At 39.7% G+C, this 26,209-nt stretch overlaps 3 protein-coding genes across 7 annotated transcripts in view; 1 reads left to right on the forward strand and 2 right to left on the reverse strand.

Annotated features, from left to right (window-relative positions):
• The first annotated feature begins 57 nt into the window (after positions 1-57).
• Rae1 (ribonucleic acid export 1) lies at positions 58-1,340 on the forward strand. The gene is made up of 2 exons (XM_064679937.1): positions 58-561; positions 619-1,340. Exons 1-2 carry the CDS (start codon positions 145-147, stop codon positions 1,249-1,251), a joined length of 1,050 nt encoding a protein of 349 aa, XP_064536007.1. The 5' UTR covers positions 58-144; the 3' UTR covers positions 1,252-1,340.
• ND-B12 (NADH dehydrogenase [ubiquinone] 1 beta subcomplex subunit 3) lies at positions 1,310-2,141 on the reverse strand. 2 transcript variants are annotated; one of them, XM_064679938.1, is made up of 3 exons: positions 2,021-2,141; positions 1,652-1,789; positions 1,310-1,585 (listed from the first exon to the last, which is right to left on the reverse strand). In XM_064679938.1, the coding sequence occupies exons 2-3, from the start codon at positions 1,777-1,779 to the stop codon at positions 1,378-1,380; spliced, it is 336 nt and encodes a 111-aa protein (XP_064536008.1). In that variant the 5' UTR covers positions 1,780-1,789; positions 2,021-2,141; the 3' UTR covers positions 1,310-1,377. The 2 variants fall into 2 exon arrangements, with proteins under 2 accessions (XP_064536008.1, XP_064536009.1); XM_064679939.1 differs by lacking the exon at positions 2,021-2,141 and adding an exon at positions 1,866-1,884.
• Positions 2,142-2,336: 195 nt separating this feature from the next.
• Ip6k (Inositol hexakisphosphate kinase) overlaps positions 2,337-26,209 on the reverse strand; it is a 29,875-nt gene continuing 6,002 nt past the window's right edge. For 2 of the 4 annotated variants that reach the window (XM_064679776.1, XM_064679775.1), the window contains 7 exons: positions 11,107-11,831; positions 8,646-8,772; positions 6,156-6,288; positions 5,386-5,462; positions 4,874-5,255; positions 4,049-4,809; positions 2,337-3,990 (listed from right to left, as the gene is read on the reverse strand). In XM_064679776.1, coding sequence (XP_064535846.1) covers positions 3,245-3,990; positions 4,049-4,809; positions 4,874-5,255; positions 5,386-5,462; positions 6,156-6,288; positions 8,646-8,772; positions 11,107-11,715 — 2,835 coding nt within the window. In that variant the 5' untranslated portion in view covers positions 11,716-11,831 and the 3' untranslated portion in view covers positions 2,337-3,244. Of the gene's footprint in view, positions 3,991-4,048; positions 4,810-4,873; positions 5,256-5,385; positions 5,463-6,155; positions 6,289-7,084; positions 7,440-8,645; positions 8,773-11,106; positions 11,832-16,979; positions 17,402-26,209 lie in introns of those variants that run through there. The other 2 variants (XM_064679774.1, XM_064679777.1) reach the window with 2 other exon arrangements.

Below are 26,209 nucleotides of genomic sequence, written 5' to 3' on the forward strand. Positions count from 1 at the left end.
TTTTATTCGTTTCGTTGCTCATTTTGCGCTTGCTATGCGCACTGTTAATTGTAAGTGTGCCATGTTATGCTTACGTTCGGCAAATACGTTTGACGCTTAGCTCGCTAAAAAACAAACATTTTGCGACATTTAAAAAACAAAGTCATGTTTGGGCCCGCACAAACGACAACAAATCGTATGAACGATTTTGAGGTGGCATCGCCGCCCGATGACTCCGTCTCCGCGCTTGAGTTCAGTCCAAGCACATTGCAAGTGCCAAAGAATTTTCTCATTGCCGGCAGCTGGGACAACAGCGTGCGCTGTTGGGAGGTGGAACAAAATGGAGCCACAGTGCCAAAATCTATGAAAACAATGGGTGGACCAGTGCTCGATGTGTGCTGGTCAGATGACGGAACCAAAGTTTTTATGGCTTCCTGTGACAAACAGGTCAAGCTTTGGGATCTCGCCTCCGATCAGGTAATGCAAGTTGCTGCCCACGACGGACCAGTCAAGACTTGCCACATGGTAAAAGGACCAAATTATACATGCCTGATGACCGGCTCCTGGGACAAAACGCTCAAGGTATATACAAAAAATATGGACATATACCTCTTTGTACAAATTTTTTGATTTTCATAGTTTTGGGACACGCGCACACCAAATCCCATGATGGCCATTAATCTGCCTGAACGCTGCTATTGTGCAGATGTGGACTATCCCATGGCCGTGGTGGGCACTGCGGGTCGTGGCCTGATTATTTACTCGCTGGAAAACAGTCCCACCGAGTACAAGCGACAGGAGAGTCCGCTCAAGTATCAGCATCGCACCATATCGATATTTAAGGACAAGAAGAAGACGCCCACAGGTTATGCACTGGGCAGCATAGAGGGACGCGTGGCCATACAGTACGTGAACCCAGTAAATCCTAAGGATAACTTCACATTCAAGTGCCACCGCTCGACGGGTACCTCAGGCTTCCAAGATATCTATGCGGTAAACGACATTGCATTCCATCCCGTGCATGGAACGTTGGTCACAGTGGGATCGGACGGTACATTCAGTTTCTGGGACAAAGATGCACGAACCAAGCTTAAATCCAGTGAAGCCATGGACCAATCTATTACGAAATGCGGCTTCAATGCCAATGGCCAAATATTCGCATACGCTGTCGGGTACGACTGGTCCAAGGGACATGAGTACTTTAATCCGGCCAAAAAACCACAGATTTTCCTGCGCTCCTGCTATGACGAGCTAAAGCCGCGCGTCAACTGATCGGAAACGTGCTTTAGTTTTAGTCACGACATGTACTGCGAGTAATATCAATCATTAATTTGTATCGTATCATTAAATATCGAAGCGCATTCGCATTTGCATTTTTATTGAACTAAAACACTTAATTTAATGATGCTTCTTATCCTCGTGACCGTGTTCGCTGCCATGACCGTGTCCATGGCCACCCTGGCCCTTGCCAACACCGAGCGCATACTCCACCGCGATGGTGGCCAGAAATGCACAAAATCCAACGCCGAGGCCGCGGAACATAAAGGTGGTCAGGCGAGAGCGGTGTGTGCCGAATGCCTTCTTTTCATAGCGCCAGGCCTCGTTCCTACGTCAGCCAAAGTTTTTGTTGTTTTGATAAGAAGAGGGCGAAAATTGAAGTTCAACCACTCACCTCAGCCATGGATCATTCAAACCTTGTCGGGCAAGCGCCTCTTTCACTTGAAGCAATTGCGGTACATTCTCCACCTTATAAATTGATGGATGCGGCACCGTATAAGGTTCTCCGTGATGTCCACCCATTATTTATTTTCTGTAATGATAGTTAAAGTTGTTTTAATAATGCGAACTGGCGATTTAACAGATGTTAACCTAGCGCTGAAAATTACATAAGTGAGTTTTCGTTTTTAACGTTTTATGCCAGTTGAGATTGGGCAAATTCAAAAGAATATACTTAATAAGCACTACTTGTTTAAATTATTTAATAACTTCGCGCAAATTATCAGAAATAGCAAAGAATTAACTAATTTGTTGAAATACACACTCTTGTTGCCACAATATCAGCAATATGAACACAATGTTAGCAATATGTTAAATGTTATCGATATGTTGACTTAAAATGCACTAAAAATGACAAGTGCATAGCAGTTGTATATTTGTAAAATGTGGCAACGCATTGCACTCCGACGAATTAATGAAATTTCAATCTTTCGCGCTTAACAAAAATTAGATCAAGCTATGAAAGGATTTATCCATGCAGTACACAAAAAACCAGACTACCCACTTTTTTTTTTGACATATTTATTGATACTTTAAGTTTATTTTGCAATCAGTAGAACATTTGTAATTTTTAAACGTGCTTAAGTGAAAATATACATTGTTTATTTAAATATTTTTTTTAAGTTTTTGTTTTTCCATTTAATTTTCTAGTTATACAATAAGTAATAGTAATATACATGTATATGTTTTTAGGATTTATGTTAATAGCGTTTTTCTTGCTCCTCACACTTTTACAGATTAACTGTGATTGCTACAATAAGAAAGGAAACGATTTAAAGCAAAAGATGAAAAAAATTATAACAAAATACTGTTCTTACACGTTGTCATTTGCATTGTATGTATTGTAATAGCTAGGTATAAAAACGCATGACTTGCATGCTAATTAATTATTTAAAATACAATACATATATATTCATATAGTTGTTTTGCATATTCATTAAACATTTCTCACAAACCTAAAACAGCAAAGTCATTATTTTGCTAATAGAACAAAATTCGTTTCCATTGTGTTTTATATTATTTTTTCAGCGCTTGGAAATGCATAAGCTTGAACAATATATTAATATTTCAATTAATTAATCATTAAACTTGTAACTACGTTTGGAAGAAACATTTTCAAACACATTTCACAATTTCGTTTTCACATTGAAAAGGCTCTAAACAGCACTTATCGTATGGTGTTTAAAAAAGTTGGCATTATATATCCATAATATTTTATGTTGTTGTTTTTGTTTTTGTTTTATCTGGTTAATTTTGTTTGTTTTTACTTTTGTATTATTTTTCTTTTTGTTAAGCTGAATCACATTTCGAATTTCTAAATATTAGTTTCATAATTTAACACATGTTGCTACAACAATTTAGGTATTTTTTGAAATCAAATTGTACTTTTAACTTATTCTCCGTTCCCGACCGCGCACTGTGCGTGAGCTTCTTCGCTGGTTGATTTTAATGGGCCAACAGCTGCAGCAGTCGCAGCCACAGCAGCTAGCTAGATGCTCTCCTCGCCCAATATCTCGTTGAGCAGGCGATTGAGGCTGTCCAGGCCAGTGAGAAAGCCACCGTCGGGTCCATGGTGCACGGGCGCGGCGGCTGTAGGTGTTGGCAGCATACTGCCATTGCGCGGCACAAATGCTGTGTGGGCAAAATCAATAAGACGAACATCTACAAAGCAAGCCGAATCGTCTGTGGGCGGTGCCGACATATCCAGTGACTTGGAGCCATGCATTAGCGCAGAATTGCGAGTCGCAGCTGTGTTCGCCTTTGGCTCGCTGCTGGTGTTGTTGTCGCTGCCCTCAGCACTGGCTCGGCGCTCCAGGGAGTCTAGCAGAATGCCGCCGAGTAGTGAGTTGGAAATATTCTCACAACTGCACTGCAAACGCGACTTTGAAGGTGAGGAAACAGCAGAAACGGGCGTCGATGTTATGGTTGACTTTTTGGCCTCCCTGGGATCATCGTGAGCCGCATAGTGCTCGTCGTCGTCCTTGCAGCGTAGACGCTTAACGGCGCCCTTTACCGACTTCAGCGACGAAGCGCTGGAGGAGTTGGGTGACACCAGGGACTTGATGGTGGCGTTTGAGTTGCCAGCTGTGTGGGGCGGCGAGGTAGGCTCCAAGCTGCCAGCTGCAGCGGCCGCATCGAAGGACTGCTGCGACTTGTAGCGCTTGAACATTGCCTCTGTGGGTCCAATAATGCTGCTCTCGTAGTCCGAGCTGCCATCATCGGAGCTGTTGTTACCTGTGGATAAGTAAAAATGAATGGATGAGATTCCATGGATTAACACTAGAGGACTTACAAGTCTGGCGACCGCTAGCTACAGCCTTAATTTGCTCCGATAGGCCCGAGAAATCGTCACTGCTGTTGCTGCTGTAGTTCATCCAGGAGTCACCGGAATGTGGTGATGAGGTTGTCACACTGGGCAGCGCTGGCTCAGGATCCAGGAATACTGTCTCTTCGGAAATTGGAATGAATGCAGGTGTGGCGTTGCCATTGGCACTGCCCTTGCCACCAGTCGCTGTTTTGGCGGGCATCACACCGCAAGTGCGCGGTGGCGGCATGGCGGACAAATGCTTATGCTGTGCCTTGTTATGTACGTTATCCTCCTCCTCATCTTCCTCCTCGTCAGTTGTGGTGGTGGAGCTTGTGGCAGTCTGTTTGACGCCACGTGCTGCCGCCTCCGCAAAGCCACGTTTGTGCAGATGACGACGTGTGGCTAGATTCAGGCGCGAGTTGGAATCATTGGAGGCATCCGCATCATAATTGCAGCCATCGGCGCCTGTGCTGCTATTGGTGGCCGAAGCGTTGCCGCTATCAACAGCTGCCACCAACTGCAAATCCTCGTCAGTATCGTGCGGCTCCAGCTCGTCGCCCGCTTCGTGTCCTGCCTCATCGTCCTCAATGTCATCTTCGTCTATGCTGTTTTCTGGATGATAATCAAAGGCGCCTGACGGCTGCAGGGTAGCTGACTTAGGCGCCTCCAGCCAATCATCCAGATCCATGGAGGGCGGATGGGCCATAGGATTTTCCTCATAGCCTTCATACACGATCAGCAGGGAGCTGTCCGAAGAATAAACAATGTTAAAGTCATTTCTTTCGATGAAAGATAATATTATGTGCATACCAGGAATAGAATCTATAACTGGACTGCTTCTCGATGACGCGACGCAGCTGCATCAGTCGCTGCAGTATCTTGCGTATGACGCGAATGCGCAGACGATAGCCATTGTAGAAGAAGTCATGCAAAGCGGTCTTGAAGCCCGCCTCATTAAGCTCACGTCCCCAGTATTTGTCCCGTTTGGCGTACTGCTCCAGATCGGCTTGGTAGGTCTGCATGCCACACAGCCGCACGCCCAGCGAACCGGAGGTGCTGGCCGCACACTTGGCCATCTGCTTGGAGCGCTTTTCTGCGGAAGCATCGTCGCCATGCTGCCGGGTGCCCATCTTTAGGTCCAGAATGCAGGGATTGCGAAACTGCGATGTGATATTCTCGAGCATCAAAAAGTCTGTGAATCGAAATCGAAGCCAGACGGTTAGTCAAAATGTTGCAAAAGCTATAAGATCAATATATATGTATATATAATGTCTTGATTGGATTTTCTGTCCAGCTCCCGAGCCAGGGCACAGGATACTAACATTGCTTATTGGAGTTGTCAAGTTGCGAAATGCTCTTGATAACATCGGCCGCATTTCCGTTCTTATGCACCTTCATTCTGCAAATAATCCAGGCGAGATGTGTGGGATTAATATGGTATCAAGCAAGACAAGTGTACAATGCTGCGACCCCATTTAGATGGCACAAATGAGTGACCTAAAACAAAATAAGCTGGAAGTATTCGTTTTCTTTTGTTTCTTTTTTTTTTTGTTTTTTTTTAAAGCATGTTTTGTTCCATTTAAAACTCAAGAGCGCCATCTAGCGCAGAGTAGGCGAACTGAATCACTAACGGGAGCTTAGTTCGAGGATTTTTGTTCAAATAAATTTATCAGTTGCAAACTCATGTGTCCCGTTTTCAATGAAACCAAACATGGCGCAGTTTCCAATTGGATTGTCCATTAAAAAAAAAAAACAAAAACAAAATTCTCATACACATACTATGGTTGTAAGATTTGCATACCCAATACCCGTAACAATGTCTGACAGGGGCGAGTGCGTGTTTGTTTTTTGTATGCATTGCACAATCTAAAACAAAAATAAAATTCATTTCCATTTGCTTGGCTGAATAACGCTTCAGTCATGTGTTATATTTATATATATATATATATATATATATATATATATATATATAATTGTATATATATAAAGATATATATGTATGTGTGTAAGTCAGTTGAGGCAGTATAGGTGTAAGGTGCAGGCTGTGATGCTGTCCTATGACGGACATGACTTTCGGAATGGTTCTACATACCTGAGTACTTCGTCGCGCTTGCGTTTCGAGGCGCTCATCTTGCGTACGGGCACCGCAGCGGCATCATCCCGGAAGCTGGGCGAATAGCGCTTGTCCAGCTTAACGCCGCCCATGGTAGTCGCTTGCATAACGCCTGGAAATAGAATGGGACCGGCGTACGATAAGTCTAAGTTTTTGTGCCTGTTTCGATGTGCGTTTTAACTCTATAAATGTATTTTATGTATGTATGTAATTTAGTATCGTAACGATACAACAAACTTGGGGTTAAGTTCTTGTGGTTAGGATTACGCAATGGGTAAATGGGACCTGACTTATAACAAATAAGTTAGGCATTAGACACATCATAAGTGGTACATCATGAATGATACGCAGCACAGACAAACGATTCTATGAATAGACCCCCGAGAGACCAATTGAAAAAAAAAGACAGATGATATATCTTAAACACTTTTGAAAAAATGTATATGTACTCCTTTATAGACTGACTCACCCCCAATTAACTGCATGCATAGGCAAATTCGGATGGACTTGGAACAGTTAACATAAAGCGGCATGATATACATTGAGAGTTATGGCTTATGATTATAAGAACTAAGCTAGTTGTGATCAGGGTGCAATTTTCAGACTTAGTCAATCGATAGAAAAACATGTGCATAAATCCGAAAAACACTAGAAAGCTTCAAATGTTTTTTGTTTTTTTTTCTTAATTTTTCTTTTGTTTTTTTGTTATTTGTGTCCTACGCTTAGCTTAAAACCATAAAAGTATATAACTACTTATATAAGGAACTGAATATCTTAGATTTAGTTTGGGGAATTAAGTATCGCAATTGTATTTGCATAAAATATATGATAAAATATAGTATAATTTAAGTATAGTATAATATAGTATAGTAAAGTATAGTAAAGTATGTGTGTTAATTCATACAAACCCGTAGATATGCCATTGTCATAATTGGCTTGCTTGCATTTCTAATCGGCTTTCGTACTGTGAGAGTCTCGGAGACGTTCAGTTCCAGAGACAGACAGAGCAGAGCAGAGCTGAGCTGAGCTGAGAGAAGAGCAGAGCAGAGCGGATTTGATCCAATCCGATCAGATCCGATTAGATCGGCAAAGGCCTAGGGACGACGACGACGATGACACATGACTTTAGCACAACAACAACAACGTTCTCATCGTACTCGTTTTGAGGAGGGGGCAGCACGATGTGCGTTCTGAACAAACACATAGAATAAAACACGATTTTTCGTTTTTGCGAGAAATTGGATAAAAAATTGCATTGATTTTGTTTTTTTTTTCAGTTTTTTTTTTTTTTGTTAAGATTTTTAGTTTACGCTTTCATTCTCGAGTATTGTTTTCGGTTTCGTTTCGAGGCTGCTCTCCGCATTGGTTCATTGATTTGTTCAGCGGCAGATCACGATCACGAGGTCTGTCAGTCGGCACTTCGAACCTTTGGATAATACGAGCATAGAGCGTAGATATGTAGTGGCAACGGGCACGCCCCTAGCTCCAGGCTATACAACCTGGTGCAAGGGCGTGCATTATTCAAAGTTTTTTGTTTTTTTTTTTTAATTCAATTAATTTAGTTTATTTTTATTTTTGTTTCTTATAAGTTGTATAATTTTTGCAGGTTTAAACAAAAATTGTACAACCTTTATAGTTGGGTGCATTGTCAAAGGTTTTCAGATTTGAACTTTGCATAATACATATACAGATATATGTATATATGCTGGTAAAAATCTGTTGCTACAGGTTTTTTTTTGTTTTTATTTATTATTATTTTTTTTTTGTGTGTATTTGCGACTTACCCTTTGCTGTCACTTGGCTACTAACTTAAAGTTCTTATGTGATAAAATGGTACTGTGTGTGCAGGTTGGCCAGGCGCTTGGACTACTTCCATGCGTCGAGTCAGACAATAATTGGGCATGGCAGCTATAATATTTTTATTTCGCTTTTCGTATTACAAATCTTTAAAGCTATAATTTACCTAAAGATTACGATATGGTTCAGTCTTATTTGTTGTTTTTTTTTTTCGTCACTTATTCTTTTTTTTTTTTTTTTTTTTTTTTAGTTTTTCTTTTTTGTGCTCTGTTTTTATTTGTTTTTCATTCAATTTCAATACTTACAATCTACGGATATCACATATAAGAATACTTAAAATAAAAATGATATTCAAATGCGGTTTTGGCTTTAACTAAGGACAATACAGAAGAGCGCATAAATTTTTGTTGTTTGGACAAATGCGAGTTAGTACAAAACAAAAGTTGAATACAGCATCGGCGATTTGGAAACTCAAGACATATATAGCCATATCATATCATTTTTTTTATTTTTCTTTTTTAATTTTTATTGAATTTAGTTTTTTTTTTGTTTTTAATGTATGATAGAACGAGCAGTTAATTCGAAACGAAATATATATAACTTATGAAGCGCTTCGATAGAATCGATAATCGTTGTGGGTGGTTAATAAGAGGAATATAGTCGGTATCTTACCTTTGTACTTGGGCACAAACTTCTGTACGTCCTGCGGAATGTTCTGATAGAAGTCCAATTCGCGCAAATTCAGCGGCTTGATCACCGTCGATTGGTTGAGCAGCAACAGGCGCGTGTGTCCTCCCACCTGTAATTATGAATGATGCGGCATGTATAGTAATGTTGCATTGATCAGACATAAGAGCTACATCTAACCTATTGAGTGATTTATTGACGCAAGCTAGTAAGCTAGGCTACATTTCTCGCCGTAGCTACCTTTTACATATAATTATTCTTAAAACTCTACACGAAACTAGTAAAACTGCTCTAGTCGACCATCAGATACCCTGTACTTCTTAAACACACTATGTGCTTCTTCTTCCCTAAGTAGCACACTAAAAGAAAAGCTCTTAATTAACTTCGGTATTCACATTCTGATCTTTCCGAACATTTCAACGCATATATATGGCATATAAAAGTGTTTGTGGACCAAAGCGCGAGGCTCTAACTTTGATAATCCTCGAGCTTGATCTTTAAATTGATTTTAATTGGTATCAAAACGGGAGGAGATCAACAAATAAAATAATTAACTCGTTATTTGTATGTTATAGGAGAGAATATATATATTTCACGTTTGAAGTCTCTGCCTTTTGTTTTTGCGAAAAGTTTAAGAGACCATCTTAGGACAAGTTAGTCGCGTGGCCATTTCCACCATATCTTATCAGCCGCCCTACGTCATGCGACGATTTGATAAGCAACTGTTGTTTTGTGTCCCACTGTAATCGCACCTCGATTGTAGTCCTTAATCTTTACGAACTTGGACTTGTCACCACAGCAGCACTAGGCTCAGTGAAAGTAGCAAGCATATCGGATGGGATATCAGCTTATCAAATGGACGGCGGGTTCAAGTAAACACCAGCTGATAAGTATGCCTAAGAGGCATAGATAAATTGATGGGATGGATGTATGTGGAATGTAGTAGCAAATCTGTTTCAAAGAAATCTACTAATTGTTCAAATGAACACTGTGCTTAATATATTTTGAATACTTTCAAATATCGGATTATACTAGTTACAAGATGACATAAATTTAAAAGTTAAGGCTGAAATAAAATATTGCAATTATTGTTTTATATTTTACTAGCACCAATGGCAATTGATTGAATGTTTTATTCGATATCAGCGCTCCCAGAGAATCAGTTGGTTCGGTGTTTTCAATGCGATGCAATCAATTCATCACAAATTGAAGAATGGATTGGGAAATACGACAAAGTATCCAGAGGCTCGAGTCATTAGACATTCGGCGGCCATAAGAATTGTTTTCAGTAAGAAGTCGAAGAAATCTGTTGATTCCCATACTGGTAATATCCGATTCGGTTCAAATGTCGTCCGGACTTCTGTAGCTTCTAACGCATCGCAAGGCAACAACCACAAAAAGAAACGATCATCTAAGAAAAGACGTTCCAAGAGTTTTAGGAGCCAATCCACAAACACCCCACATGCCCGCGGCACTGTGAAAGATAGGTCGCCTAGGAGTTCGAGCGTGCACAATAGGAGAAGCAGAGCTAAGTCCGTCCATCGCAAAGTTGAAATGAAGACTACGCGCAATAGCTTCATGTCAAAAATGAAGCCTGACTTATCGAGTGGAACAAGCAAAATCTGTGATTCGCCGCACGACGGCCGACTCATCATGAAAGAGAATCTACGTCTTCAAGTGGATGTTGTATTCAATATGTTATTTTCAAGCACATCTAAATTCCTAACCGATTTCCATGCCAAGCGCAACTCTACGGATCTCAACATGGGTGCCTGGAAGGCCAACAAGGACGGGTTGCAGATGCGCACTGTTAATGTAACCGTCGCGTTGCAGGCGAGCGTGGGACCCAAGACGTCAAAAGTCACCGAAAGCCAAACCATACGCTCATGCAGCGCTCCCGGTGAACTTTATGCTATAGACATTGAGACTGTCAACGAGGGAATACCCTACGCCGATGTCTTCAATATTGTCACACACTATTGTCTCACACGGTCGAAAAACAACAGCACCGACATGCTGGTCTTTGCCAATGTCAATTTCATCAAATCCACCTGGGCGGTGATAAAGGCCTTCATTGTAAAGCACTCGTATGAGGGACTGTCGGACTTCTTTCAACATTTGCACGAGGAGTTGCTATTAGAAGCGGCCAAGAGGGAAAAGAAATGATTTTCTCTAAATATTGCATAGTTAGGTAACATGCTGGCATTAGAGTATGATTATTTCAGGTTATGCTGACTCCGAGCTAGTATTCGATTTATATTATTCATATATACTAGACTTGACTCATGCTGATTCCACGGAGTTTTCATTTGTAATTAAATTGATTTAAAAAGCAATTTCTAATTAAATGGATTTAAAAAGCAATTTGTAATTAAATTGATTTAAAAAATTTGTGTTTTTTATTCTCCTTGACAGGGTGAAGTGAAAAAGGGTTCGGGCTACTAACCTGATTGGAAAGCGGATGAAGTGCCACCTCATCCTCGTTGTCCAGGAGATCCTTGTTTAGCTGTGTGGACTTTGGCTTGCCGACGCAACTATCGGCCGTTGATTGCGAGGTGTTTGACTCAGAGCATTGCCTTAACCAAGACGAATGTACCTTAAGCGCAGCACCAGTGGGTGGATGAGAATCAATCTGCTGCAGCTGCTGCTGCTGCTGTGATTTGGAGGGCGTGTTGCAGGTGCTGCTGTTGTTGTTGCCGCCGCTGCTTACCGATAGTTGCTGTAGGTTAGCGGTGACCAGGCTGCTACTGCTGCTCCTGGGGCCAGCCACATGTTGCTGCTGCGGTGACTGCTGCTGCTGCTGTAGGAAGCTGGAGCCGCTGGCGAATTGCAGCTGCGATTGCAGTAGGCTTAGGCTAGTTGAGATTTGTGCAACCAGCTGATGTTGTTGTTGTTGCTGTTGTTGTTGCTGCTGCTGGTGCTGCTGCTGTTGCTGTTGCTGCTGGTGTCCATGGATGCGTTGGTGCTGCTGTTGTTGTTGTATATTTGGAACATGCTGCTGATATGACGACAAGTCAGAATCTCCCATGCCCCAATCCCCCAAGAAATATACCATTCCCTGCCGCGCGAAACAGTTTAACGAGTTGCAGTTTTTGTTGCTGCTGCTTTTCTATTTCCCGCAACTTGCTGTTGCTGCTGCTATTGTTGTTGTTGTTTTTGTTGTTGTTGTATCTGTAACGAGAAACAAGAATTGCATTAAAATTGGGTTAAGCATGTGAAAAACCCCAAGCGTTAACCGATCGATATACTTGCGAACGGACCGGACCGGACCGGACCCGACCGGAACCGGTTCGCCAATGCACGCAACATACACTGCACGCGATTCTTGAAGTGCATTTTACACAGATGTCGAGCGGGTTCAATGTCACTTCCTCAACGGAACACGGAATACTAGCAATATATACGTACGTATATATTCCGGTTTCAATGTGTGCCTCAACAATTATCACATAAATTGATGATACTAAACATTTAATCTGCGATCTTGAAGGCATAGGTGATAATCTACAGAGTACAGAGTTCAAGACTCGGCCTATACTATATTCCTTAGTTGAATAATTAATCTAAAGGGATCTTAAAAGGGCAACTAAAAATAGCAAGCATACTAAAAATAGGAGCAATATATTGTTGCTGTTCTCAGAGTGTCCGTGTTCGAACGCTATTGAAGAGTATGAAATCGACTCAGCGCACAACTATATCCCATACACTAGTGAATATGTGTCCTATATACATGCACGATCCAAGAAATCCACAGTTGATTCCCAACGCAATAGACCTGTGTTATAAGCCTGCACATTAGTCGCGCTATGCGATCAGGCGATTAACTTTGCCTGTTCAGCTGCCTAGCGTAACAGAATCATCTGAAGCGTAGACTCACTTTTTACATAGATGATCCACTCGGCTGACAATCTGCGCCGCAATCAAATCGAACTGTGAACCATAGAGCGACTTAATGAAGCGTGTGGTTAATTGAATTCAATTGAGAAGAGCGAGACGCGAATTGTGGGCCGTGATTGCTTTTGTGGTCAATCAGGCGTGTGCCACGTGAGTGTGTGAACTAAATGCGAGGATTGGCTGAGTCGATCGTTCATTGATACTGTTAGCTGGGCACTAGGGACAGCAGCTCTCAATTGGGCAAATGTTAATTGAGTTATCGTTTAGCAAATTGCAATCAACTTGCGAAAATCGCACCATCTACGAATTGCGCATTCGTCTGGGCAGCAGGCGACAACACACCCCTCACAGACCCGGCCCCTCAAAAAGCTGGGAGTTAACACAAAACTACAGACGTCATAAAAAGATAGCAGATTGGCATGGTCAATGCATATTTGCCTGCTATAACTACACTTAAGCTTCTGTAACTGTATATGTATGTGTATCTGTATATATATCTGTATCTGTATCTGGATCTGTATCTGTATCTGTATCTGTATCTGTATCTGTATCTGTATCTGTATCTGTATCTGTATCTTTTGCTGAGATTGTACTTTTATCTAGCAAATATGTGCATATGGCTAATTGCGTTAGACGGCAGCTAAATGCCAGACGGCGCGCCTTTTAATCTGCTTTATCTGGAACTGGAAAAACTATAGTTTGCTAGCAATTGTTTGTATTTGTTTTAAGACATCTATATTCATATATGCAAGACTATATGGCCTAACTGAATAACTGAATGTCATATGAAACTTTTCTATATATGATTCATTTTAAAGGCTTATTCTAGAAAATTATTGGATATATGTTCCGACGCTCTCTGTATCGCAAAATTGAAGTCTAAGCAAACATTTCGAATATAGGGGAATTCACCTGACCGTCAAGTGCACAAGTGTATAATGAACAATGGCTGCTGTTCGGGGGGATATTCGTCTCGCTAAGTAAGTAATCGCCGTGTCATTAACTTGGAAACAGTCAACGGTCGGTCATTGTTCGCGTATCTGGCGACTGATCCAAAAAGATGTTTTCAGCTGAATGCGACGCACCGCATTGCTTATCTTTTTCACTGGCCAAATCTGTATGCTATGCGTAGTATTCTCATTTGTGCTCGTACTCGTATATTCGCAATTTGTTTTTAAAAATACGGCTATTATTAATAGCGCAGTGAATGCGTCAATGCAAACTGTCAATTGTCAAGCGAATGCGGCAGGCAAAACAATTGATGGAATACGGAACACATTCGAGGCTTTAATCGATACAAGGGGCGAGTGTTGAGACCTATTAAAGCATTTGATCAGTGTCATTGCATTAATTGTCGACTGATTAAAAGACAGAGAGAAAGTGCCAATTGCGACGCAGACTAAGCAAGACGGAGAGAGATAGCGAGCCAGCTGAGTCAGTCATTAGACTACACTCAACAGCGGGGCTATCCTTATCAATAACAGAACAGAACAGAGCTGAGCGAACCACTCGCCAGTTTGCTCGACTCACCAAAACTGGGCCACAAGCAAATTTGGATTCACACAACTCTTGATGCCAACCAAAATGAAAGTAAACAAAAGCCCCAAATTTCCCATGCTCAACATGGGGCTGTGTGTGTGTGTATATGTATATGCATTGTATGTACGGCCCAAAAGTGGGTCAAAGCTTGCCAGATATCGGAGCAGTAGCAACTGAAACAGCTGTCAATAGCTGGGCCTATGACTTGTTAGACATTACAAAGTGAACATTAAAACAAAACATTCCCATCAAAAATATTGTTAATAATAATAAACTCGTATTATTAAAACCAAACACAAAAGCAGAACAGCAACAAGACGAAAAATGCGACTATCCGGCAGTCATTCACACAATCAGCTTGGAAACAAGTTATATGCACATATATATAGCAGCTATATATAAAATATATGTACACATATATTACAGTGAAATCTCTCTTTGGTGAACACCTACGGTTCCAGCATTTTTATTTGGGAAATGTCCGCTTAAAAAATGTTTGTTATTAGTTCTCGTAAAACCAGATATTTGAACGTCTATTTTGACATCGGTGCCTGAGCGTCGCAGTAACAATCGGCAGCTCGCCGGTTCAAATACAGTATCACTATTCAATTTTTATATGTGTTTAGATATTTTGGTATTATCCACGAAGAGACGAATGTATTAATAAGCCGAGGTTGGCGTGAATTACGCAAGCAATTTCAATACAAGTTGCGTTTTCAACATTATTCATTTGAACCGGGTGACGACGGGTAATTTCTTCTAGACGGCGATTAAAGAGTTAAGATTATATATTTTCCATAGTTTAAAAAAGTTTTGCTTTAAAGCACAGACACGTATTTCTGTAGCTTAAGAATGCTCGCTTATCTTTATTGTTTTTTGTATTAATTCGAAGGTGCAAATTTCATACAAATTAAACACACCTTGTCGCATATTTAAATGTTTCCTATAAACTACACTTTTTGTGTGACAGGCTTGGCAGACTTAAATTAAGTTAAATTTCGGTAACGAAAACAACAATAAAAATTTACGCAAATAGTTAAGTAAATATTTATTGAATTCATTTAGCACTTCACGAAAAATTCAATTCAAAGGCCAAAGCCTGCTCTCAAAAATGCGAATCATCGAAGAGTTCATTTATTTTCAATGCCCAGAAGTGAAAATGTACACGCGTCTATATATATGTGTGTGTACCTATATGCATGCACATGCATGTAAATCAACGCCTAATTTGTTAGCATTGCAAGCCCAAAGTGCATATAAATAGGAAAATTTTGAAATTGGAACGCGTGTAAAATCAAAGCAGCGAAAAAAAGGCCTGCCCTAGCCCGCAACAGCGCGTGTGTGTTAGAGAGAGAGTGTCTTAGCGTATAAGTGTGTGAAGCTGCTGATAACAGAAGGTGTCAAGCGAGAGGGAATATTGAGACGCAGGAAATGTGAATTGGCAATTAAGAAAGAGCGCATAGAAACAACAAGGCACAGAAAGTAGGAGGTATTAAATTGCAAACTGTACAGACAAAAGGAAGAATACAAGAAATAAATTTGGAGAGCATACAAAGTTACTTCCCAGTGGGAAATCCCTAATAGCTGAATGTATATTTTCCAGATGTTCTGATGGATTGCCATATCTTATCATACAATTAAATTTGAAGCAGAAAAACAGCAAATAACTCTCACTGCAACTAACGTTTGCTGTTGGGCCTATGTCTTTAAATATATAACTGTATAGGGTATACATTAGTACCCACATTAACATGTATGTATGTGTAAGTGTTGCGCTTACTGTTGGGCATATATTACTGTAGCTAAATACTTAACTGTATATGGTATATATATATACATATATACATATATATTAACATCTGCGACTATGCGGCGCATTTAAATGTAGGAAAAGAAAGCCATATCTGGCAATGGAGTGAATGCGATAAAACAGTGAGTGCAATACAAAAGCACACACAAGAAACTGTAATAAGTATGCGGATTATACAATTAAATAGCGATCATTAGTCATGCATTTGGGTGTCTGGCAAGATCAAAAACGGATTTGTCTGATGATCGCATAATCACATTTTCAAATGTTTGTTTTTGAAGTGGGAATTCGCTGAGATTCGCATAATTTACATGGATTGTTTTTTTGGCAGCTGCAGCCGAAAGCGACATAAAATTGAAACGAGTTTTAGCTCGACAAAATGTGTTAATAATTTATGCACACTAACAGACACAAACACAAGGTAGACACACGCTCGCTTGATTATAGATTTCTCATATCAAAACAAAAAGCAGCTGTGGGACAGCAAATTTACGTGGAACTGGCCACAGAAAAAAAATAATAAGGCAACAACAGTCGATGCCGATGACGATGTCGATGACTATGACGACAAAAGCAGCAGTTGAAGAGCAGATAAAAACACACGTACTCATAGTCACAACAATACAAAAATAAATAACCCTATTCAAAACAAAAGATCAAGACAAATAACGAAGCAGCAGCAACAGCAACAGCAACTACGGCGACCATAAAAAGAAACAAATAAGAAATGGAAGAAAAAAACGCCTCTTGAACTGACTACTTCGCCTCGCTTCTGCTCTCACACTCTTTCTCTCTATCTCTCTCGCTCCGTCTCCCACACTCACTCTCTTCTGTCAACCCGTCACTCTTTTGGCTGCTCTTGCATTGCGTGGCCGTTGCTGCCCATTTTTCTTCCATCACCACCGCCTGCTCTTTACTTGGCTATTTTTACAGCACACATAAAAAAATTAAATAAAGTTTACCAATACCACTGCATGCAATCACACACAGACAAACGCACACAAATACATTTGCAAAGGGCACGCAACCGAAAAAATTTCTAAACGTTTCTGCTGTAGTAAAACAAAATAATTTACCTTTATGATACACGATTCTTGCAGCTGTCGTTTTCAATTATGTGCAATTAATTTTTTATTTAGTTTTTATTCATTTGCACGGGCACATAAAATTTCTTAATTCAATTTTCCACATCGAATTTATATGTGAAAATTTCTGTGTTGTACAAAGCACACATACACACTCACACATGCGTGCATATATAAATATACTCGCTCAGGCACAGAGACTGGGTGGGGGAGACCAGCACAGTTACACTTTGGCTTCTGCTTTGCACTTATGTTTGCATGTACATATACACATATGTATATATGTATTACATATACAATTTTAGCTTCTCAATTAAATTTGATTTTCTCACACGCGTTTTTAGGCTTATTTTGCGCGACTTGCACTTTATCACAATTTACCAGTTCCAAGCGTTGGACACGTCCGTTCCGAGCGAGTTGAGAGACTTAACTGCAAAATATATTTCAGATGCCTTAGCAAGCAGCTAGTGCTAGCAGCGTCGCTTTGACTAAAACAAATGACTCAACCATTATACGAGAGTGCGAGCGTGACAACCATACAACACCGCAACACTTGTTCGTTCGCCTCAGTCACAGCTGTGTGTGCGAGCAGTAGCACAAGTAGCGTTGTCTGCGCTCTCAGATACTTTTTGACAGCTGCGCGCTCAGTTCCCAGATACTTTTTCTGGAACGCTCTTTGCCTGTTTTAAGAGCGTTAGCCAATGCAAATGCAGTCCTTGCCTGACGATTGGGACTGGTAGGTACCATATATGTATCCGCGTTTTAGCCATTTTTTACTAAATCTGTGTAGCTGTGTATCTTTTTTACAGACAATTACCCCAAAGCACACATTTTCTACTTAGATGCAACAATGACTGCAGTTTAAAGTTAACTAACTGACGCTAATTGAACTCTTATCAAAAGAGAAACAAATTTACTCTACTCAATAAAACAAATTAATAGCACATCTCGAAATCTAATCAGAAGTCATATATTAGGTCAAGTACTATTGTTTTAATAGAATATAACTTTCCGAATAGAAATTCCATACACAACACTTAATTATATCAATTCTTAGAAATTCCCTAGGGCTTACGATTCTATTTGCTGTAAAAATCTTTTGCAAATTGTTTTTTCCTCTCCAATTGTTTGTCGCATAAAAAATTCAGTAACAAATATTTGCTTACGGAAGCGTACGGAGCCACCAGCCACCCCCAGTGCCCTCTCCACGCCTCTGACGCTTCCGCGTCGAATTTCTCAATGGTATTGCACGTAACTAATTAAATTCTCGGCCAAAACAAGATCGTAGACAATATGGAAAACACAAAACAGCTGTTTGATAAGTGGCCAGCCGCCTCTTATCGTTCACATCTTATCAGCTCCGTACGTTCCATGCAAACTTTATCTGCAAGTTGGACAAATGTCTTATCAGTTATGGGCAGATTCCATAACTGTTTTCACTTTGACGGACAGCTAATACCTAAATATAGCTCTGGAATTAATGAGCTGTCTTACGGCCGAAGCTGAGTGATTTATGATATTATCGAAAGTCCATCCACAGAAAGCTTTTCATCATTGCTGGGGAAAATCTCCATTAGATGTAGCTGAAATTACGTGTGGACCGCTTTCAACCTATAAAGTGAACTTCGTTCGTAAATGCCACTCCCAAAACGACAGCCCCATTAAAACTCTCTCGTCTTTTTATAGGTACCGTGAATAGGCTTTCTACCTGTATTGCTTTGTACTAAACTACAGATACAAATGACGTACTTGTAGATACAATTGCAATGGCACGGATAGTGTTCGACCTGGCCGGTGATATCGCCAGAAAATAATAACAAAATAGCGTGAGCAGCCGTCGGCCAACTGAAGCGGACTCTCTGACATGTACAAAACGTTTTTTACACGATATACATATATTTTGGCACGTTCCGGATATATATTTAAAAGGGGCAAACATTTTTATCCTGTCGTTAAATGTCAACGGCTATGAGAAATGCTTAAATAGTGACGCAACAATCTGATATATTTACATCAGACAGAAATAGACGGGATGTACGGACTCGAGACAATGGAGTGTGGGCCGCTGATAAAGTGCGAGAGCCGACAGATATGACGCATACGCTTAAATAGAGCAGGCAGACCTTTAACACTCGGAACAGAAGCGCTGATAAGGGCGTGTGGCAAATACAAGCAGACAGGTCTCCAATTCATATCATCGATAGGCATGCATGATATATAGTATACCCATCTATATATCTATGCGACCGACTGATTGATAATTACTTTGGGAAACTCCAGCCGTAAGCGTGGAAAAATCACAGAAAAACGCTAGAATGCAACTTTTTGGCAAAGAACTTTGTTAAAATTCATTTGAGAATTGTTTCCCCACACGGTAAATATTTATCAAAGATTGGTTGGGGAAAGATTCGTTGTTATATTCATTTGCAAACATCTTTATAAAAAATCATTTAAAACCTGAGCTCATATATATACCTATATATGAGGAAGGGGCCCACATAGCGTTACTTTCAAACTGCACATTTAACAATAAAGCTGGGTCACACAAGGCACCATTGTGTCTGTGTGTGCCCCACTGCATCATAATTTATTTTAGCTGCCGCTGCTGTTTGACCCTGGACAACAGGCACTAGGCACTAGGCAGCCAAGTGGGCACCGCTTGAATGGCTCGGTTCCATTGTTGCCTGAATTTGCATCCTTGACATTGACTTTGACTTTCAATGGAGGCTGTTGTCGCTGCAAGTGCTGTAAAATAAAAGAGCCTTTCACGAGCAGCATGAGGCTGCAAATTGAGCACACAAAAGCGTCCATAGTGATGGCAAACTGTCGTGCCTTTTGTCCTGTTTACCAGCATATCGGAACGCAAGATAAATCTCAATAGACAGATAGTTAATATTCCTCGTATGATAATTATAAAAAAGAACAGTTTCTTGGCTTGTTGGGCGCCATATCCCAGTTGTTAATGAATTAAACTTGGTTTCTGTTATATGTATATAAATTCACATACCAATTCTTAAGTCTTTAGGCCTTATAATCTCTGAGTTTCAGAAGTCCACTTTCACGTGAGTCACTTGTGCTAATAAAATTGTAGCGCATGTTTTTACAACGCTTGTTGATTAGTTTACCTATTTTACACAGTATTTATTTGTGTTTATTCGCAAACTGTTTTGAGTTTGTCAGTCAAAAGTTGTGTACATTCATATAGATTCATATATATATACCATATTCACTTATAACAGCATGTTCATTTTACAGTGGCCGCTCGCTAATTAGAACTTCCAGAAATTCAGAATATTTAGAAACATAAATCGTTATTTAAAATGCATTGGACTACTTCTAGCTGAGCATAACATTAAATTTTTGTCTCTTTTTAATATATTTACACCCATGTTTATCTTGTTTTCAATATCTCCACTCACATATACATATATCTAATATCGATAAATAGCTATTTTTTACTATGGTTTTTTTATGTAGCTCTTTGTACAGTTTCCAAAGATAAATCGTATATTACTTTCTTTAATTCACAAAAATTAAAAAACAAATTTACTTCTTAGTTTAAGGGCCAAGCCGTGTGCTTTGATATACACAACCGGGTGAAATATTTGGGACCTAAAAGTTTCAGAAAAATCGGACTGTAAACACCAAAGCTACTTTAATATACAAGACTGCATTTTCGAACAGCCAATCCCGACAAAAGCTCCCCAAAATATTACAGAATTGATAATTTTGCATTTGTGGAACTTGCCTTCTTTTCGAGCGACCACTGTATTTAGTATTTCCCAATGTGTATGGCAGTTTCGCTGTCACAGCCGACGCTTATTCGTCATCGTCGATCTTCAGCGGGCCAATTTTGATGACAGCCGACAAAAGAGTTAGGGCAAAACTGTCACTCAAATTGATGGCGACGGGAGATTGGGTCTGGGGGGATCGTGTCAATCAGTGAAATGACTTAATTTGTGCAATTTGCAAAACAGATTATATAGCTCAACGGCGACAAACTTATGCAAATATTGACAGCCATAAGGGCTGCGCCTAATAAATATTAATGGACGTAGCTGGGCGCTGATTAATGAAACCTGAGAAACCTTCGCATGGGCAACACGTGATGGATGAAGGGGTTGGCCATCAGAAATGCAACCACACCCACCTCCATTCTATAGCTCTCGTGTGCATCTCAATGCCGTGTGGCAAGGACATGGTCGAGCAGGCTCGCAAGGCTATGCAGCAGGACTTGCTACGCTCGATCTCTCTCTCTTTTTCTCTCTGTCTCTCCTTCTCTTTCTATCTGTGGCATTGAGTTGACATTAGCAAATTGAAGCCTTAGACATTGCCCCATTATTGTTGCACAAATCATATGCGTGCTGAAGAGCAATTGTTTTGTTTGCCACAGCTGATGCTTTTAATTTATATATGTACTCGAATTTTAATTTCCATTTCCACTTGACAGTCAGTTCCAGTTCCACACAGTGACTATCTGTCTGTCCGTCTGTCTGTTTGGAATTCGGCGTAAGACATTTTATTGAAAACACGCGCTCGCCGCCCGCTTAATTGAAAACAGCCGCCGAAACCGACCGGCAACATATAGTCGATAGTCGACAGTCGACAGACGGCAATTGAAATTTGCAATAACAATAAAGACTTACCTATACGTTTAGCCCATAATGTGACTCACAATGCCCGTAAATTGAGCGAATAACATCCGTCAGCTGCTTTCATTTGGTACGCTTATTGTGATAAATCAAAGCAACTGATTTATTATGATCGGCGAGACGGATTTAATAAAACAGCTTCTAACTAGCTTAGCTGTCTAAAACTGGGACACTCTGAAGGTATACAAGTGAGCTTTTAATACACTATAAGTTTCCCGATAATTTTCTCAAATTTGATGAATGAATGTGGGATTTCCTATAATAAACATTTCGGAATTATTTCTCATGCATTTTGTATACCCATTACCCATAGAAAATGGGTAATGCAAATGTATGTAACAGGGAGAAGGAGGCATCTTCCCCCCCCCCTCTCTCTCTCTCCCGTAGATCCTCCTATTGCCCGCGTAGTACGATAATCGATAATCGATAGCTTGCCCCGATTCCAAGCAATAGCTACAAAACGAAAGCAGCTCTTTTTTCTAAAATAGTAAATACAGATTAAGTATCTTTCTAGTGATTGGTATATTATAGAAGCTGGGATATTATGTGTGACAGTGCGTGTGTGACTTTGCCTTTGTTCCTTACCTCACGATTGCTCAACTTTGAGCACTGACGAGTCTCAAGAAATTCCTTGGCAGCGTTTTTCATAAATAATTTAAATGATATACTTTTGATTAAAAGCAGCATTTTATATATTGCATTGGGTAAATGGCCGTTGACAACTAAACATACAAAGACTCATGATGTAGTATAGTATTCGCCCAGACGATTCTTACAAATTTTACGTTTTCTCGAAACGATTCTCTGCCGCAAGACAACAATGTCCCTGACATTGAATGTTTCAAAAAGGTGGTCAAGAAAAAAAACCAAAAACAAATAAATAAATAAACGAAACGAAAAGCATTTTCAATAGCATTTTCCGATAGGGAATTGCGAAAATCTTTGCAATTTTCTTTGGGTTTATGCCGAGCATTTACCTCGCAAGTAAGCTAGCTGCACTAACACTCTTATCTCGGCGGGACGTCACTTCTTGGCCGGAACAATGGCCACGAGCTGAATCCGTGTACAGCCATGCCAGCACTTGGATGCCGGCGTATTCGCTTCCGCCTTGGGATTGGGTATCGGGCATTCACAAGCGCCGGCACGAGGCACCTCACAATGAATTTTTGTTTGAGGGAATGTGTTTATTGAAAAAAAAATAAAAATAAAGAAACAACAACATTGCCAATGGCCGGCAAACCCCCTCTCAACAGATTTCGATTTGAATTCGACGAACCTATAAAAGAGCTCAGCGAGCGAGCACTGACCATGCCAAACGACCCAACTTTATTAGCAGCTGTTGCCAACTAAGATGCCACAAATCTGTGGGCGGTCTCTGGCAAAAATGTTGGAGTTATGCCAACAATTTGCATGCCATACATGCGCTCGGCAAGGGCAATACTTGAGCGAATATGATGAATGCGAAACAGGCCCCTCAAAAAACTGTTTAGAATTGACCCTCGCCAATTATGGAGCGATCTGTTATTGTTTGCTTCTTCTTCTTGTATCTAAAGCGACTCTAGCCTAAATTTCGCGGCAGCCAGGCCCATAAAAGTAGGCAATAGCAAATGCTACTTCACTTTAAAAGTTGAATCTTGGACTACGCGATTATATTAAACCAAAATAGTTATACTTGACATCATTTCTTATATTATTTTTAGTACGGCCTCGACCAGTGTTAGCTGTACTGACTTATACGGATTGAGGAGTTCTATGTACATATATAAAATAATAAAAGCAAGCAAGTGCGATTACATTCCCGAATCCTCCAGTTGAGGAAATTAGCGTATGCAGAGTGCCTTCCGATGCTCTTCACATGTTTTTATGTTCAGTTTCTGGTGGTAATCTGGAAGTGCGCAAAGACCGCTGTGATAGAATGCTGTGATGCGTATGTCATCGCTTTTTATTATTGGGTAAATAAAAATAGCTAATGTCAATAGCAGATGCATGGCTAGCGGTAGACAATTTCTTTTTTATTTATTTATTTTATGTAATGCCTTTTTTTGTAATTTTTTTGACAATCGGAAGAGAAATTGCGGCGCAATAATATATACGTATTCATGTATATTTTCATTTGCAAAACCTGTGCGACGCGACGCATCTAAAAATAATACCTGCAAATCGGCAGCCAGACTATAATTATAAGAATTATATAAATATTTGAATACTGTTTGTAAATTTGTGTGTACTTAACTATACATACTTATGTGCTCGGGCATATGTAGATCAAGTTTAAATTAATGCCAACGATAAGAAAAATAAATAAATACAAGAAACCGAAGGCAAGGCTGCAGAGAGGCCAGTTCGACTGCAAAATGCGCTACACCGAAAATAGGCATTAAAAGTGACTAAACCAAATAAACATATATTTGAGAGTTAAATTTGCAACTAAATAATTGCTTTCATCTTGACAGAGCATCGTTAGCCAAGCAGAAATAATAACTCATATCCCCATCTTCCGTAGGGCATACAAAGCACGTATAGCCCCACAAAAGCAAAAGCAATGTGCGAATCATAGTGTGAATTGCGAATTCGTGATGTTGCATATAAGCTAAAAGGAAAATTTGTTGACGTGTCTGCAAAAAATAATACATGAAACAATAATGCTCGACTTGCAGATACCCTGAACCCTGCTGAGCTGCCTTTACAAGCATTCTAGCTTCCTTCTATATACACATTCATAAATAACTAGATGATAGTTTAAGTGAAAGTTTCTGGCATCCATATGTATGTAAATACCTCCAAAAAAAAGTCCCTATTTTTGGGGAAACAAAAGCAGGTGTCGGAAAAGTGTAGTGTATGTATATTCTACGAGATCCAACTTTGATATGTCCAAAATTTAAAATATTTAGTTTCCTTGATCGAAGCCACCTTGTGCCAGTTACATACATTTGCAGGGTATAAAAATAAATTCGACTAATACAACTGCTTACAGCTAAGTACTCGCATTATCGTTAACGTTTCTTTTCTATAGCGAGACCGCCGACTGCAAAACATTGTATATATTTTGTTTTTCTTTTCAATTACGTCAATGGCAACAACGTAGAAAGCTTTTCAGAGAAAGGCATGACAACAAAATGTAGACCAGAACCTACATCAAAAGATCCCAGACTATACGCACCATACGTAATCGCGAACATCACGAGCATCATCAGCAAAATGATCTATTTCAAACCGTTCCTAACTTAACTGAACTGAACTGAACTGATCTGAACTGTGAAGAGCGGCGCATCATTCGCTTTCGGTTTCTTCCGGCAGGGCAAGAGGCGAATGTTTGCCTCTGCTTCTTCGGTCGGTTTAATGGCATAAACAAAAAGCTGCTTAGTCAGCTGCAATGAGAACTTGTTATTTGTTTTTACAAAAATTTTAAACATATACACAACCAAAAATATAAGCAAATGATGAATGTAAATGGACCCATAATAGGCAGACTTATGTTTGCAGGGTTTCTTTTTTTTTTTTTTGATAAACAATGCTTAAATAAATTGAGCCGGAGCAACAATTTGCTTTAATTGAATTATAGCACAAATGATATGCCGTGAAATGTTCTTCGAAAACATCTCGATTATCTCGTAATATGCACCCACAATAAATGAGCAAAATTTTCCGTTTAAATAAATGCAGTAACTTCCACGCGCGACAGCTTACAGCTGTTATCATATATCATTCAATAATTTTCCTGAAAATTTTAAAAATGTAATACCGATAAAGCAGCGAGGCAATTCGGATGATTATTCATGCTTGGAACATGCACACAATTGGCACGAATATAGATATAGGTATATATAACATATTTATAATGCGCAAATATGCATATAATTTAAATGAGCATATTTAGCATTTAATTATTGTAATTAAGCTGATCAATTCAAAGGAATTTCCAAATGAAATCATGTAGAAATATGCATACATATTTCTCTTAATATATGCTTGCGATTATATATACACATTTGTTCTGGCCTGTCAAATCAATTAAAGGTGATATAATTTGGCAAGTGCGGCAAAACTTAAAATTACCGCGACTCATTATTTATTCAATTAGATTTCGAGCACATTTGCCAGCTTATTTATAAGCATTTCAAATATATTGTATATGAATTATATCCAAGCATTCGCACAATTTTTGGCACCCGGGTCTCTTATAAAGTTCAAGGACGCCCAAAAATTCCATTATGTGTATTCATTCAAGGAAATGATTTTATAAACATCTTATAAGCTGCCTGACTGAAAGAGATTAGAATGAAAGAGATACTATAAACCAAAATTGAGGCAGTTTACAAATTCTTTGCTATACCATCCCAATCCCAATCCCAACCCACCCTTGTAGAGCTGCCTAGATAACTAACTATGCAAATGATTTCATGCGAAATTCTAGTCAGGCATTTCCTAACCTTTTGCATATTGATTTTTGACAGCACTTGACACGGGAATTATATGTGCTGTAATTATAATATAATTAATTCAATAGACTGGCCGTTCTTTAGGTTAATAGTCCTTAACTAAGCACGCTTAGCTTAAGTAACTCCAAGT

This window comes from Drosophila montana, unplaced genomic scaffold (genome assembly GCF_035044405.1).
Source record: "Drosophila montana isolate Dmon_TW-CO22-7 unplaced genomic scaffold, ASM3504440v1 contig_2081_1, whole genome shotgun sequence".
Taxonomy (NCBI): domain Eukaryota; kingdom Metazoa; phylum Arthropoda; class Insecta; order Diptera; family Drosophilidae; genus Drosophila; species Drosophila montana.

Bases quoted from the DNA above. Each gene is read 5' to 3' on its own strand.
- Rae1 (XM_064679937.1), top strand. From the start codon at position 145: ATGTTTGGGCCCGCACAAACGACAACAAATCGTATGAACGATTTTGAG. The intron at 562-618 runs GTATATACAAAA...TGATTTTCATAG, and splicing joins CCTGGGACAAAACGCTCAAG to TTTTGGGACACGCGCACACC.
- ND-B12 (XM_064679938.1), bottom strand. From the start codon at position 1,779: ATGGGTGGACATCACGGAGAACCTTATACGGTGCCGCATCCATCAATT. The intron at 1,586-1,651 runs GTGAGTGGTTGA...TGGCTGACGTAG, and splicing joins TTGAATGATCCATGGCTGAG to GAACGAGGCCTGGCGCTATG.